The following is a 13,893-nucleotide window of genomic DNA, read 5'->3' as shown; positions in this document are numbered from 1 at the left end:
CTTTTAGAAGTTAATGCCTACAATACAGACAAAGGGCTGATATGGGCAATAGAGACATCTCTGGCTGCATGATCTCGAGGGCCTCTTTGAATTTTTTGGTATAAATTGCACTGTGAAAGCAGCAGACTAGATGTTAACGTAGAGGGGAGTTCACAAGATCTGGGCCTAAACACCCAGGAGGTGTCCTGCAACCTTCTCCATTACACAGCTGCCCTTTTCCCACGGCCCTGCTCCTTTCTTGAGTGGTGAAATCAGAAATTATTTGAAGTACTTTCCTTCCTACAGTGTGCATTTGTTAAGCATAACCAGCCAATGAGCGGTTACAAAGATTGTCACCACCAAAGGAGGCAAAACAGAGAGATGTCATCACCATTGAGTTGCAGCGACACCAGTCGAGCATTTACTTGCACTCCATATGAAACAACACGGTATAAAATAACCTTGATTTCCTACAATTTCTCACTCGCAAGCAGCTCTGAGGAGGAACACATTTGTTTCTGCGCAGGGACAGGGTGCCGTGAATCCTGTCCGGTAGGCGCACACACACACGCACACACACACACACGCACACACACACGCACACACCCGGTGCGCCCCGCAGAGCCACTTCCCCGGGCGCGGTGTGCCCCTCTCCAGCGGGCCCACGCTGCCGCCAAGGCTGCATAATTTTTCTCCGCACTTTTGTCCTTCTCCGTCCGGAGCGCCGCCGAGTCCCAAAAAAAGCCCGTTTTCTCTCCCAAAAAGCTGTGTGCTCCAGGTGAGGCTCGAACTCACAACCTCGGCATTGCTCGGCTTTGTACTGCTGTATAAGTACCGCGCGCTAACCGATTGCGCCACTGGAGCCCTGACACCAACTCGTCCCGAACGGTTTATCAAGGGCTCGCCCGGCCCCGGCGGGGGAAGGGCGGCAGACTCCTGGCTGCACCCCGCGCTGAGCAGCGGTCCGAGGCCGCCCCCGCTCCCTGCCCGGGCCGCGCCACCCCGTCAGCGGACCGGGGAAGGCATGACGGAGCTGATGGACGCCGCACTGCTCGGGGAAGGCGGCGCCCGCGAGCAAGGGAGAGAAGCGAGCGGCGGCGGGGCCCGGACAAAGCCCTACCGCCCAGCCTCCCCGCTGGGTGGGCGGGCAGGAGGCCGTGGGGGTGCCGGGAGAGCCCGGCCCCCTCCGCCGCCGGGCGGGAGGGGCTGCGGGCAGGGCGGGGCGGCCGTGGCAGGTGACGGGCGGCAGCGGCGCGGCCTGAGCGTTCTCCGGCAGCCGCGGGCTGGAGCAGTCCCCGCGGTTCCGTTCGCCAGAGACAAGACAGACGGAGCCCGGCCGCGGCACCGAGCCTCCTGACGGCCTTCAGTAAATGCTTGGGCCGCAGGGTCAGCGAAGTTCAGCCTCACGCTCACGGGCAGCCGTGGGGTGATGATGCTTCCTCGGTCATGCTCAGGACCAAGAGGCAAGGACAAGTGAGCAGTTCCTGACAGGGAACTAAATGTTGGTATCTCTAGCATCGCCGCTGTGTGCTACACGAGGGTGCCTGGCACTCTCAAAACAAGTGTTTGTTCAACACTGCGTGGCATTGTTAAAGTATACCCCCAGCATGGATTTATTCTTTAGTCAGATCTGTCCTACCTTATGTGGTAAAAAGATGGTAAACATAATTATCATCAGCAGATATTTAAACCCGAGTGTGACTCCACTCCCTCACTTCCCCCACAATCCCCATGGTAAATGAGCTGACACTGAATGGAGAGGAGGTGCTTCTCACTTGCCAAGGAAGTTTTTCTCCTGTTTATATTTTTACTGTGGGCATTACCTAAAATATATTTCCATGATATACACCATTGACGGGTGAAGCAGCATGCAAATGCTGTATGTGATCCTTGATGAAGGTGTCTGGCTTGGAGAACTGGCAGCTCATTTCTTGAGAGAAATTTTCCATCATACAGGTATACCTATGGCATACCAGAAAACAGCAGCAGCCTTCATTACCCTTAGCATCATTATGGTAACAAAATAGTCTATACCACACAAAGACAGCTGTGGGGGGGAAAAAGGGTAGTATGGAGAATGTAGTTTAGAAAGTATATAGCCCAGAGTCAATATTTAACTTGTATTTTTTTGTTAACATATTTTTCTTGCTGGACACAAGCTTGTAAACTTAAGTCTCTAATAGGTTTGGTGATTGAGGAAGGTAGAAAAAGAGTAAATGTTGTCCAAAATGCAGCTTTGTCCAGTAGCTCTTTTTTCCTGTACCCTCAATGCAATAAATGAATTATTTCAAGTAGCAGTTCTGTGCTTCAGTAGTCTTGCACTTCTCTGGCAGCAAAAGGCCCTTACCTTTGCATAAAAGGAAGGATCAGGGCCAGAAGAGAGAACACTGCGGGTTGCCCCAGACTGTGTCCCACAGGGTGACCCACTGCTGGCCAGTTGACGGTACCCAGATAGCGTAATAAAACTCCACCAGGGACGAGAGGACTCTGAGGCTCGGTGAATCCACCAAGGTTTATTGCAGGGAAGTCTGAGGGTCGAAGGAAGCAGGACACGAACGGGAGCACAACCACAGCTGAAGGGTAGGGCACTGAAAGCAACTGTCGAGGGAGGGACCAGGGTATATAACTGGGGGTTGGTAGGAGGGTTTGCGGTACAAACAGTCCAGTGAGGGAAGGGTTCAGGGGAGGAGTTGGGATGGGGTGACATAAACAGGACCAATGAGGAAGAAGGGAGGGAGTGGTTTTCCAAGGGAACCAATGGGGGAACCGGGAACAGAGAACTTTCCAGAAGTGGGAGCCAGTACAACAAATGACAGACATGCACTTATTTGCATGGGGGTGCAGGGAGCTCTAGGAAATTGCTTCGCTTTCTTGCTCTATCTGTAACAAAGGTGTTCTCCCAAGGCATCCCAGAGCTGCTCTCTCCATGGGCCTCTCCCACAGAACAGAAACCCCAGGTGCTGGAACGTGCTTTGATGGATGTGAAGAGTCATCGTGAAGCAGACTAGCAAGAAAAATCCAGGCCCCAGTCAGTTCTGGAGGTGTATGAGATGGACTTACTCGGGTGTCACAGTGACTGCAACACTAGCTCTTTTCTTTGCCTGTCCACTACCCTTAACAGAAATAGAGTTTCACAGCCTTTCACACCATGCGGTCATCTACATTTCTTAGGCTCACTATTATATGCATGAAGTGGCAATTAACTTCATTTTTCAAAACCTACTGATTTTCAGAAGGTTGCAGAAAATGCTACCCTGTGTTAGCCTCAGCCTTATATTAATGGTGAATTTTGTAAGTGAACTTTGTTTCCTCCCTGAGTAGGTTTAACTGTCAGGTTTTCATACCTCATACCAGCCACAAAATGGATTTATGAACCTGCAACTGAGAAAGTTTCTCTGCGGATAATAGTACCTTGTATTCTGCCTGGTGGGAAAAGTGGAGACTAGGGATTAGAGCAGTGGTTGTGGACAAGAGCCCTGTAGTTACAACTGGTACTTTAACACCGTGATGAACAAAGATTGGCTCAATCAGTTCCAGGATCTGTGTTTTTTCCTACTGTGACTCTAGAGATTCTCTTGGCTTTCCTGCCCAACAAATGGAGTTCTGCTCTGCAATACAAGTTACTAATGATGAGGCAGAGCTTTACAAAACCACGATCATTAACTAGTGTCTGCACTTCTCCAGTCCTATCAATCTGGGTTATAATCCCCTAAGTGAAAGTGCATTTCAAATAGAAGCTCTCTTTCCTTCACAGCTAAGAACAGAACTGCCAGCAGCCTACAGAACAAAAAGTACCAAAATGTACCTGTCTGTAAATTCAAAACCAAGCCCTATGTGTTTGCTGTGTGGTGGTGTCTCACCACAGACATTCTGTTGGTAGAAATTTCATGTGCTAAGTAAGGGATGTGGTGGTGGTGTTTTGCAGTTGAATGAAACAATAACTACTTTGGGCTTATTTCAGAGAAAATTACAGCTAGTCCCATTGTGATTGTATTAATACAGTGGAACTGTAATCCACATGTAGATGTTTTTGTCCTAAAATGAATGGATTTTTTTCCTGTTTTATAAATCACATAGTGAGTTTTAACTAAACTGCAAAGAAGTGATAGAGACAAAGGTAAAACAGAGTCACTCTTACAAATAATTGATAAAAGCACAGTATTAGTTCAAAGTCACACTCTGTTGCTTTCTTCTGGTGGAAAATTATAACAGTACGAGTTAAAGAACTCCCAGTTTTGTACTGCTCATCATGCTGAATTTTCAGACCTGTAGCTGTACTGCTTATATGTGCAAGCCATGGAGAATGTACTGCTCGCTTTTAACCAGATCATTTTATCACCTTATACACATTCACCCACTAAGCACAGTGTAGATAAAAGTAGAAGACTGTGATATGTTAAGAGCAAAGTGCTAAGATATGTCTTGGGATTTTTTTGTTTACCCACTCATCTCATGTGTTTGGAGTCTGTTTATAGATTTATTTATTTTAAAAAATTGGGGGTGGCAGGGAACAGAATGAGCAGTCCTATAGCAACTGTGTAGATCTTGAACAGCAACTTGTGAGGGAATAAAGACTAATAAAGATCTGGAAAGTCTGGTTCTTCTCAGTTTCTTATTTGCCTTACAATTTGATGGCAGTATGCTGCACTTTCCCAAAGGGCATCACAGAATCAGGGTCAGCTCTCCACAAGCCCTGCTATAGCATTGGCAGAGCAGATCAAATTAAGATGAGCATTTATGGACAGCTACTCTTGGTCTTACAAATGCAGGAGACATCTGTATTTTGGCTACTTGGCAAAAGAAGATTCCAGTATTTTCACACAAATACATATACCACAAACATTCAGCCTTAGAATTTTGAAAGGAGGTTTCTATATTGGACTTGAAATGAGTGAATGCCCAAGCCTCATTCATTTTTTCTGACTGGCCATTTTTGTAGAGGTAACATTCACACTCCAGTAGATGCAGTAAAGAGAGTTAAGAAACCCCCTGTGGGCAAAACCCAGTCTCCAATAAAAATTGATATTTTTAAAACACTAGTCAATTATTAGCCAAGCTGCTGGAGCATTAGTGCTCCCTATGAAGTAACCTTTGGCTGATGAACCTGTCCCTTTTGACACTGAAGCCTGAAGACACCTCTCCTACCAGCCAATCCTCTGAGCACTGGGGTTAGAATCACGGGCAGTCTCCTCACAGAAAAAAGCACTCTGCAAATTCTGATATCTCTGGCAAAAGTTTCATAGGTGGTGGACCATGGAGCTTCTTGTGAATGTAAGAAAATGGATAGAAGAAAACAAAACTGCTTTTTTGCCACCTGTTTGCAATAAGCTTATGTAAGTAAATGAAGATTTTTTTTTTATCAAGTTATTATATATACAAACATTCCTAGCTATAAGAGGAAGCTGCAACAATGCATACATAGTAAAGATTAATAAAGAATCATAGTTCCTCTCAGGCTGCAGCCAGAGTGCTGTTCCAAAAACAGAAAGCGAGTGAAATCTGATTTGCAAAAACTCAGCAGAATCTACAAAGATCAACTTGAATACAAGATACTTATCTCAACTCAAAGTCACTTGTAGGCAGGGAGACTGAGTTAAGAGAATTTGTGCCAGGCTCTGTGACAACAAACTCCTAGAAATTGGAGGAGATGGCATCACATCCAAAACCAAATTACAACCTGAAGTAGCTAAAGCTGCTGATAATCATTCCAACATCACAGAGGAGCCAAAGCTGCGGGAGCAATCAAAATCAGAAGGATATATCGCTGAAAAACAAGGAAAAAGGAAGGGTAGCAGTACCAGAGGATCAGATTTCCAGAACATTTCCAGATCTGTCAAGGGAGGAGAGTTGGGAGCCTGAAGGCTCCATGTACAGTATTCTGAATGAGACAGCCAGTATAGGGAAAAAAGTGTGGGCATTATGCAGCTGTATGTACACCATGCATATGCTCTGTGTCAAAGCTTGTGAACAAATTCCAATGTGTCTCAAAACATTAGCTAGGATTTCTTTGTCAGTGAAGCTGAGGAGAAAATATTTTGTCTAAAACTCTGTATGTAGAAAGCTTTCATTAGAAAGTATTCTAAGGAGTGACATAGACCCAGGTTTTATATAGAAATGAAAAAAAACATTTTCTTGATTTTAATTTTAAAAAAATTATCTTTACAATTTTAATCATTAAAAAAATCAAAAAATATGCCTCTTGCTCTTCCTTTAAGTGCTATCCCTAATGAAAAGCTGAATGGGCAGTAATGTATCAGTGATATTAATTTCCATTCACAGGGGCAAGGGTTACTTTTCAAAGCAATGGTTACAAGACAAAGAAAAGGCAAAGAGTGCATCCTTACTGCCATGTCTGTGTTGAAACTACAGCTGTGTGTAGAACTGAAAAATTCTGAAACTTGAATCACTACAAGTGTTCCCATTGCTTTCATTTTCAGAATGGATTTAGGAAGCATTTTATGAAACATATTCATTTATGAAGCTTACCAGTGATAATGGGAAAATTTTAGTATTTTATATATATGGAATATTCATGTGTTTCTTTCCCTATCAATATGATGAACCTTCTTTGTGTTTACTGCACTGTTCTGTACTGCTTACTAGTAGTTCTGTGTAAACCTTGAGTAAATCTGGAATGTGGCATCTATCACAGACCTTTGCCCATAAGCATTTTAAGAAGTGACAGTGAAACGAGAAACATTTTTTGTGATAAAAGTTGCATAGTTTAAAAAAAAAAATCTATTTTTACAACATGGCTTTAGCCTATGTAGGAGAGTAAAACCATCTACTGCACCTGGTGCTACCTAAATACTTTCAGGATTTTCCAAAAGGTTTTAGGTGATTTTTCAAGAAGCAACTAATAGATTTTCAACATTTTTTCAAAGGCTTGATCCTTTATGTGCTGAGTAGAGATGTATAATGCAACCTTCTTACTGTGTCCTACGGCCTCATTGGAAGGCAACCACCTCAAAATTTAAGTAACTTACTTTGGTTCAAGGGAGACTTAACAGTTAAAACTAGGTCTCACAGCGAATCAGTAGGGCTTTTGGTATCTAAAATTATTACAGCTTTCAGGCTTTTATGACGTTGTGTTGCATATATTTGAGAGGATCACAATTTCTAAATACCTATTTGGGATTGCAACACAAAACCTCAATTCCTGAATTACTGCCTATTCAGAGTTTTACCAAAGTTAAGAAAACTATACTTCTAATTAAATTGCAGCTCTGACATTGTATTTTAATGACACTATCTTGTAAGTTTAAATGCTTTTTAACCTCAACAATGAGCAATTAGTGCAAAATCAAACTCCTTGACACAGCTGATTTTTACAGGTACTTCTAAAGCTCTTCTTCTGAGTTCAAAATATATACCAAAAGGACTACTAAGTGTGGTCACGGACCCACTGATTCTTTGTAGTTTTATAATGTTTTTAAAGGGTTACCTGCTGGTACCATTTTCTTTATGAGGATGAGATGAGAAGTGTAAGATTATGGAAAACTTAATAGTCCATTAATTAGGTCCTCATTCTAAAAATAGTACAGTCAAGAAATTTTCTCATCCCTGAAACCTTTGCAGTACTCTTAACTGCATTTGGGCAGTCTTAACTGAAACTTTTCTTTGTTATGATATTTCATAAGAATAAATAACTGTTAAATATAACAATATTTAAAGCAAATATATTAACCAGATAACTTTATTTAGCAAGGTAGACAAACTTATCTATTGGAGATCCTGCTCATATTTCATAGCTGGAATCTTTTGACGGTGTCAGTATACATATTTGTATATATATTTGTAAGGGTAGAGAATTGAATGATTAACCCATAGCCTGTTTATTATATAAAGCCCAGGTAAATATATGGGGTAAATAAATGTCGATTTGCCAAATTAAGAAGTCAAATAGTAATTGTTTTATAGCAATATTTTCACTTACGTAGAATGTCTATTAAAAAAAAAAAAACTAACCCATCTTAACAGTTGACTACAAGACAGATTGCCTTTCTCTTAAATTATTCTTCAGTGTTGATTTTCATTTATTTCATTAATTATTATCTGTGTTGCTGCTGATTGGGTCATCCTGCCCTTCTTTAGTAGAAGTGTTCGTTAATGCAGAAGCATTACAGCATGCTGCTGAAAATGAATATTAAATCGGCGTGGTACAAACAATTTGGATTTCAGTTCCTTATTTTATGATACAGATATGAAGCCCAGTGCTATAAAACATACAGCTTCCTATGCAGAGAACAGTCAATTCTAATTCTTTGGTTTTATTTGACCAACTAATTTGTCACTGTTACTTGTTATGTCTGCATTACTAGTCCCCACCGTGTTGGTCATTATCATTTTAATACTCTGCACAGAAAAAGCAGTAAGAGTAGCAGATTGAATCTGTATGTGCCACCACTCAGACCAGCCTCTCTCAATTAAGGCTTACAAGGTGCTGACACAGGGACACGTTATTGTTGTTCCCTTTGTTTCAGGGGCTCATGACCCTGCTGGTTCCATGTTACTGCCCAGAACCTCCTCATTGCAAAGCAGAGGTTAATATACCTCAGTTCACTTGTCAAACAGCAGGCAAACAAATTTTGGTTCACAGCTATCAGGCCTGATTTTGAGGGGTTTGTTTAGCAAAGGAAAAACTACTACCTTCCCTTTTTATTAGTGTGAATGGACTGATAGGTACTTGGGGTGATAGCCACTCCTTGTGATAGCTGAGAGGAGTGCTCATTGGGGCTCTTAAGAGGGGCAGTTAAGAAATGGCCTGGAATCTCCCTTTCTGAAATAGCCACAACCACAGTGAAACTATTGTAATGGTATTCCAGCTTAGCAAAACCAGTATAAGCAGAACAGAAATTAGCTGGCAATTCTTACCATCAGTATCGCTGGTAATTCCACCAATGTGGGAGGGAAAAAAATGTTTTTACCTTTATTAACTTTATTAACTTTTAAGAGTTTTACCTTTACATAATCAGCTCAGGTTGAAAAGCCGCTTTTCTAGTTCCTGTCTCTTAGGTAACATTTTTATCTTTTCAGTTCAAAGCTCTTTTCACAGCTGGCAGCTACTGTTGTCCTCTTTTCATATTTGGAGGCATTGAAACACCAGGAGGGAGGTAGTTGGCCTCAGGTCGCCCAACAGGACAGTGCCAGAGCAGAGAAATGCATCCAAGATCTATGAGTTCTTGTACTGGCTGTTGCTTTCCACTCAACATTGTTGCAATGACTCACTGTCCTAAAAGAATTTTTAAAAATAAATGAAATAAAGAACATCATGAACAGAAGTAGCTTCAAAATGTCACTTTCTCTTCTAGGCATCGCTATCAATTAAATGTGATGTTTGTTGGAGGGCCAAATGAAAGGAAGGATTATCATATTGAAGAAGGAGAAGAGGTAACCTACACGTTGTTTACATTACTCTGATTTATCTATAATGATTAAATGTAGCTACTTTTGAAGCTACAGATTAGCAATGCCAGGCTCAGTGCTGTTGTATTTATTGAATATATTCATAGGCTTAAACAGAATCATTTACCAGAACCATACATCATCTGCACATTTTGTTTGAAACAAGCACGTGAGATCAGATCTGTTTTGCTGCAATTAATTTCCAATAGGAAACTAGAGAAAGTGTTCTGACACATCCAAGTGTCTCATTTCAACATTTTGGAACAGAACTTTAATGATATTTGATAAGGATATTTTATATCCTGATATTTTTATTTAGGATATTTTATATCCTGATATATTTTATTATCTGATATTTTATATAAGGTAATTATATTTTTAAAGCAATATTTTATTGCAGAAGATTGGTCTGTATTTCAAAAGTAACTTTGGCATTCAAAAATCAAAAATACTTTAATTCACTAGAAATTACATTTTTTGTGGTCTTTGTGAGAATCATCAGCTTTTCAGCTTTCATTTGAGTTTGGAAAGAATAGAGTCTTTAAATATTTTTCACATCATTCCCCTGTGCTCAAAGCCATACCACTGGTGGCTCAAAGTCATTCCAACTTTGAGTTGTGAGTAGCCATTGCACCAAATGCAGCATGGAGGAAGAAAGAGTAGAAACCTAAAAAAATTGTAATAATTTACAACTTCTTTGTTTACTGCCTTTTTCTTGGAATTGCTTGCTCGGCCAGGGACTTCTCCACCACTAGCTCTGAAAAAATCCTAAGGGAAAGTGATTACTAGAGGCCTGGAACTAAGGGTATCAGGATGGAGACAATTTGCCTTGCTTCCCAGCAGAATAATTTAACTTCGTGCCATTCCAATGACATTTGACAACCTAATTTTAAGTATCTTTGGAAACTCGAGCCTAAGCATCTACATAGTTTAAGGCAGAAATGGGTCAATTTTCTATAAATCCTTTTGAAGAGAAAGAAAAATTCATTTACTTATCATAGAATCATTTCTTCCCAAACCCACTCCAGCATTTCACAAGAGCCTTCATTGATTTCATGTTCTGACTGTGCTGTGCAGGTGTGTGTAGTCCTTACAGACGCACAGCTCTGGAAGAGCAGATGCTGAGTTATCCCTGGGTGACTCCCACCTGTGTTGGATTGTCACTACCATCTCCCAGCCACAGGCACATCCATCACATGGCAGGTTACCAACACAGTCCACTGTGTCCTTTCTCATGGGCTGTGCAGGGAGAGCTCTGGCAGCACCTGGGACCAGGCCATCACACTGCTTGGGATTCCTTAAAGTGAAAGTTAGGCTGATTTAATTTAATGTTTTGTTTTTTTTTTCATGTTACAAGATGTTCCTGTATTTATAAATAACTTGGCCTACCCTTTTATAAACTCTTTATATGACTTCTCAACAATATAAAAAGTTAGCCATATCTATAAAGGCATAGTTTTTAATTTACTGTTGCATACTGATGTTATTGCTAACTGAAGCGGAAACAAGGCTTTTTGGGTATCAGTACATGCTCATTTACATAGTAAGCTTCCCACAATTACTCAGAAACCAAAAATGGAAACATAACAACCCTATCACATCAGAAAATTGGCAATACACACATCAGAAGCGTTATCAGTTATGTACCAGTTTAACATATGGGCTAATTTTGTTCAGTTTTATAAAAGTTATTAATTGCATTATAGTTATTCATTGCATTTTACTATAGCTTTTTATCAGACACATTTACATCTTCCTGTGATCTAACTCTTAACCATATTTTTTTCATTAGAGAAGAATTGTGAGGTAGAGAGTATCCTGGCAAAAGGGCATATTTCTAAATTAGACTTAGGATTAAAAAAAAAGACCTTCAAAGCCATGTTCAGGTCATTATTTTGTCAGGAAAAGGGCAATTTATAGTTCTGGGTGATAATTTGAAGGCAGACTATATAGACATACTGTCAGCAGGCCAAATCACGAATGCAAAAACCCACAAATCCTTCAGGCAAATTTAGCTGATGCTGTTCTACTGTTGGTATTCCCATAGCAAAGAGAAAGTTAAATTTAGGATTGTTTATATCTGTCCACTCACTATCTTGTGCCTGTTATCACACCGTTTATGGAGTGTCCTGTGGCAGAACTTGCGCTTGAAAGCCTGCGGTTCACAGCAGCAAAGGGTTGGTGCGCAGAGATAAGGGCTGAGGGCTGAGGAGCATCCTCCTGCTCCCAAACTGCTCTCTGCTGGTGCCATTAACGTGCAGGTGTATCAGGAAGATTAGGTCTGACTGCCTAATTAGGAGGGGAAAAAAAAAAGAGAGGCTTGATTTGAAGTCTCTTCAAAGCCTTTTAGAATTGTCTCCTGAACAGCCATTTAGGCTAAAATGACAGCTAGTCTAGCACAATTTTTTTCCTCCTCAACAAGGAGGCATTTCCTAAATAACACTTATTTTCTTAGTTTTCTCTGTAGCTCTTCACCGCCTTCTTAAACTTCTGTGCACTACTTCTTGGCCACCATTCTGCACAAAGAGTCTCATATCTGAGACTCTGTACACTGGGGAGGTTTTTTAAAGAGAAATATGAAGCTGGACCTTACAGGAGTTAAACCATTCACAGTCTTTGTCTGGAATTTACCAGGAAGTCCTATTCATTCTTATTTGCAAAGTTCCCTTTTGCTCCCTTCTTCATCAGAATAGAGGTGGTCAGCAAACATCTGCTCAGACATTCTCTGCCTCTAAATCAGACTCATTCAAAATTAAATGCTTTGGGAAATGAATCTTCTGATGGAACATGGCAAAAAAGTCCTGTGAGGATGGACCTATACATCTAATACTGACAGAACTTTCTAGGAAGTGTTTGTGCTACATAATGAGTTCTGAGGGTTTCAAATGAATCATTATTTTTATGTGCCTCATTTGTTAAGAGAGTTTTGGGTTCCATGGACTAGTGACTACAATTCTTGTGTAGTCAACTTGATGAGGCCACTGAAAGTTTCTGTGGCAGGCCTGACGTGATCACAGAGTCACAGAATCACTAAGGTTGGAAAACACTGCCAAGACCATTGAGTCCAACCTTTGACTGAAACCACCTTGTCATCTAGACCATGGCATTGAGTGTCATGTCCAGTTGTTTCTGAACACCTCCAAGAATGATGATTCCACCACCTCCCTGGGCAGCCATTTCAATGCCTGACAACCCTTTCCATGAAGAAATTCTTTCTGCTGTCCACCCCAAGCCTCCCCAGGCACAGCTTGAAGCTATGTCCTCTTGTGCTCAACCCCTCACAGCTATGGGGTAGCAGGTACCAGGGAACAGTCCTCAACATATCTTTTTCTTGGATTTTTCATCATACCATAGCATTTGTGACAAGAAGAATTTCAGGGGTAACATAGCCTAAAGGCTTCATGGTGTATTTATTGCATTTTTACTTGTAAAGCCTGAGGGTAGAAAAAAACAACCTTCTTCCAAAGAAATAAGTGAAAACTCAAGGGGACCATATATTTTGGAGAAAGTTAATGACAGAGAAACCCCACAATCATAACAAAGCCTAGCTCTAGTACAAAAATTTCAGAATTTATTTACTGCATTGTGTGGGCTGCTTTGGAGAAAAGTGAGATATGCTAACAGCTAAATCTGTTAGCAGATTTAACTCACAAAAGTAGTTAGGCTGCTATCTCTTTACCCATGCCAGTCCACCACTTACACACAATGAATCTCAGCTGACTTTGATTTTTTAACAATTTATATTCTGATGTTGAGTCTATGCAAAACAGCACAGTTCCATGCAGAGAAATTCAAATCAGCCGTATATCCACCACCAGCAACACATTTGCATTGGCACAAACCCCACTTGGATTTAGAAGTCCCACTTCTCACTGTGCTGTATTTTACCCTAAATTTTTGCTGCTCAGCATCTAGGTTGTTTTCTATGGATAGAGCCACCTAATTATTGTCACAGCCCCACAGACCAAAGCCCTCATACTGCAGTCCTAAAGAGAACTCTCAGAGAAGGAGTCCCTCCCTCCTTTGATCACCTTGGTTAATCTCTTCAGCTTCTTCTAGCACATTCACATGGTCGGAGTGAGATACAACTTCATGCTTTGAAACATGATACAGGTTTGAGGTCACATGTGCCACAACTCATCTGAGTTTTCTTGACCTGAGTTTTGATTTGTCTTTTTCTCCCACAGACACCATAAGTATGACTTGGCTCCAGTTTCTGACAGATTATCTGCCTAAATGCAGCCTGACCCCTTCTAATGTATGCTTCTCTCTCCAGTCAGCATGCTTTTGAGAAACTCTCTCCTATCAGATAAATTTGCCCTTTGCATTTTATAAGGAGAGTGGATGTCTGAAAACAAGGGGAAAGTGGGACTAGGTGAGCATTCCCATAGGTTGTTTTGTGGTGCTTATATCCCAAATAAATCTGAGAACCTGAATCACAACAAAGCAAAATAAATATTTTTGCTTCTTTACATTTAAAAAACCCCACATTTATCTGGTAAACACTCT

The 13,893-nt window shown here is 41.2% G+C and overlaps 1 protein-coding gene and 1 non-coding gene across 2 annotated transcripts in view; one reads left to right on the top strand and one right to left on the bottom strand.

Moving 5' to 3' along the window:
- Nucleotides 1–749: 749 nt before the first annotated feature.
- Nucleotides 750–843, bottom strand: TRNAI-UAU (transfer RNA isoleucine (anticodon UAU)). Its single transcript has 2 exons — nucleotides 806–843; nucleotides 750–785 (listed from the first exon to the last, which is right to left on the bottom strand). It is a non-coding gene; the product is annotated as a tRNA-Ile (tRNA).
- Nucleotides 844–5,105: 4,262 nt separating this feature from the next.
- The window catches only part of HAAO (3-hydroxyanthranilate 3,4-dioxygenase), a 33,614-nt gene continuing 24,826 nt past the window's right edge, over nucleotides 5,106–13,893 (top strand). The window contains exons 1-2 of the mRNA XM_053938309.1: nucleotides 5,106–5,312; nucleotides 9,291–9,369. Of these exons, the coding sequence (XP_053794284.1) occupies nucleotides 5,233–5,312; nucleotides 9,291–9,369 (159 nt within the window). The 5' untranslated portion in view covers nucleotides 5,106–5,232. The remainder of the gene's footprint in view (nucleotides 5,313–9,290; nucleotides 9,370–13,893) is intronic.

Source organism: Vidua chalybeata, chromosome 3 (assembly GCF_026979565.1).
Source record: "Vidua chalybeata isolate OUT-0048 chromosome 3, bVidCha1 merged haplotype, whole genome shotgun sequence".
In the NCBI taxonomy this organism is placed as follows: domain Eukaryota; kingdom Metazoa; phylum Chordata; class Aves; order Passeriformes; family Viduidae; genus Vidua; species Vidua chalybeata.
Note: the sequence above shows the minus strand (reverse complement) of the source record. Positions and strands in the feature narration are given on the sequence as shown.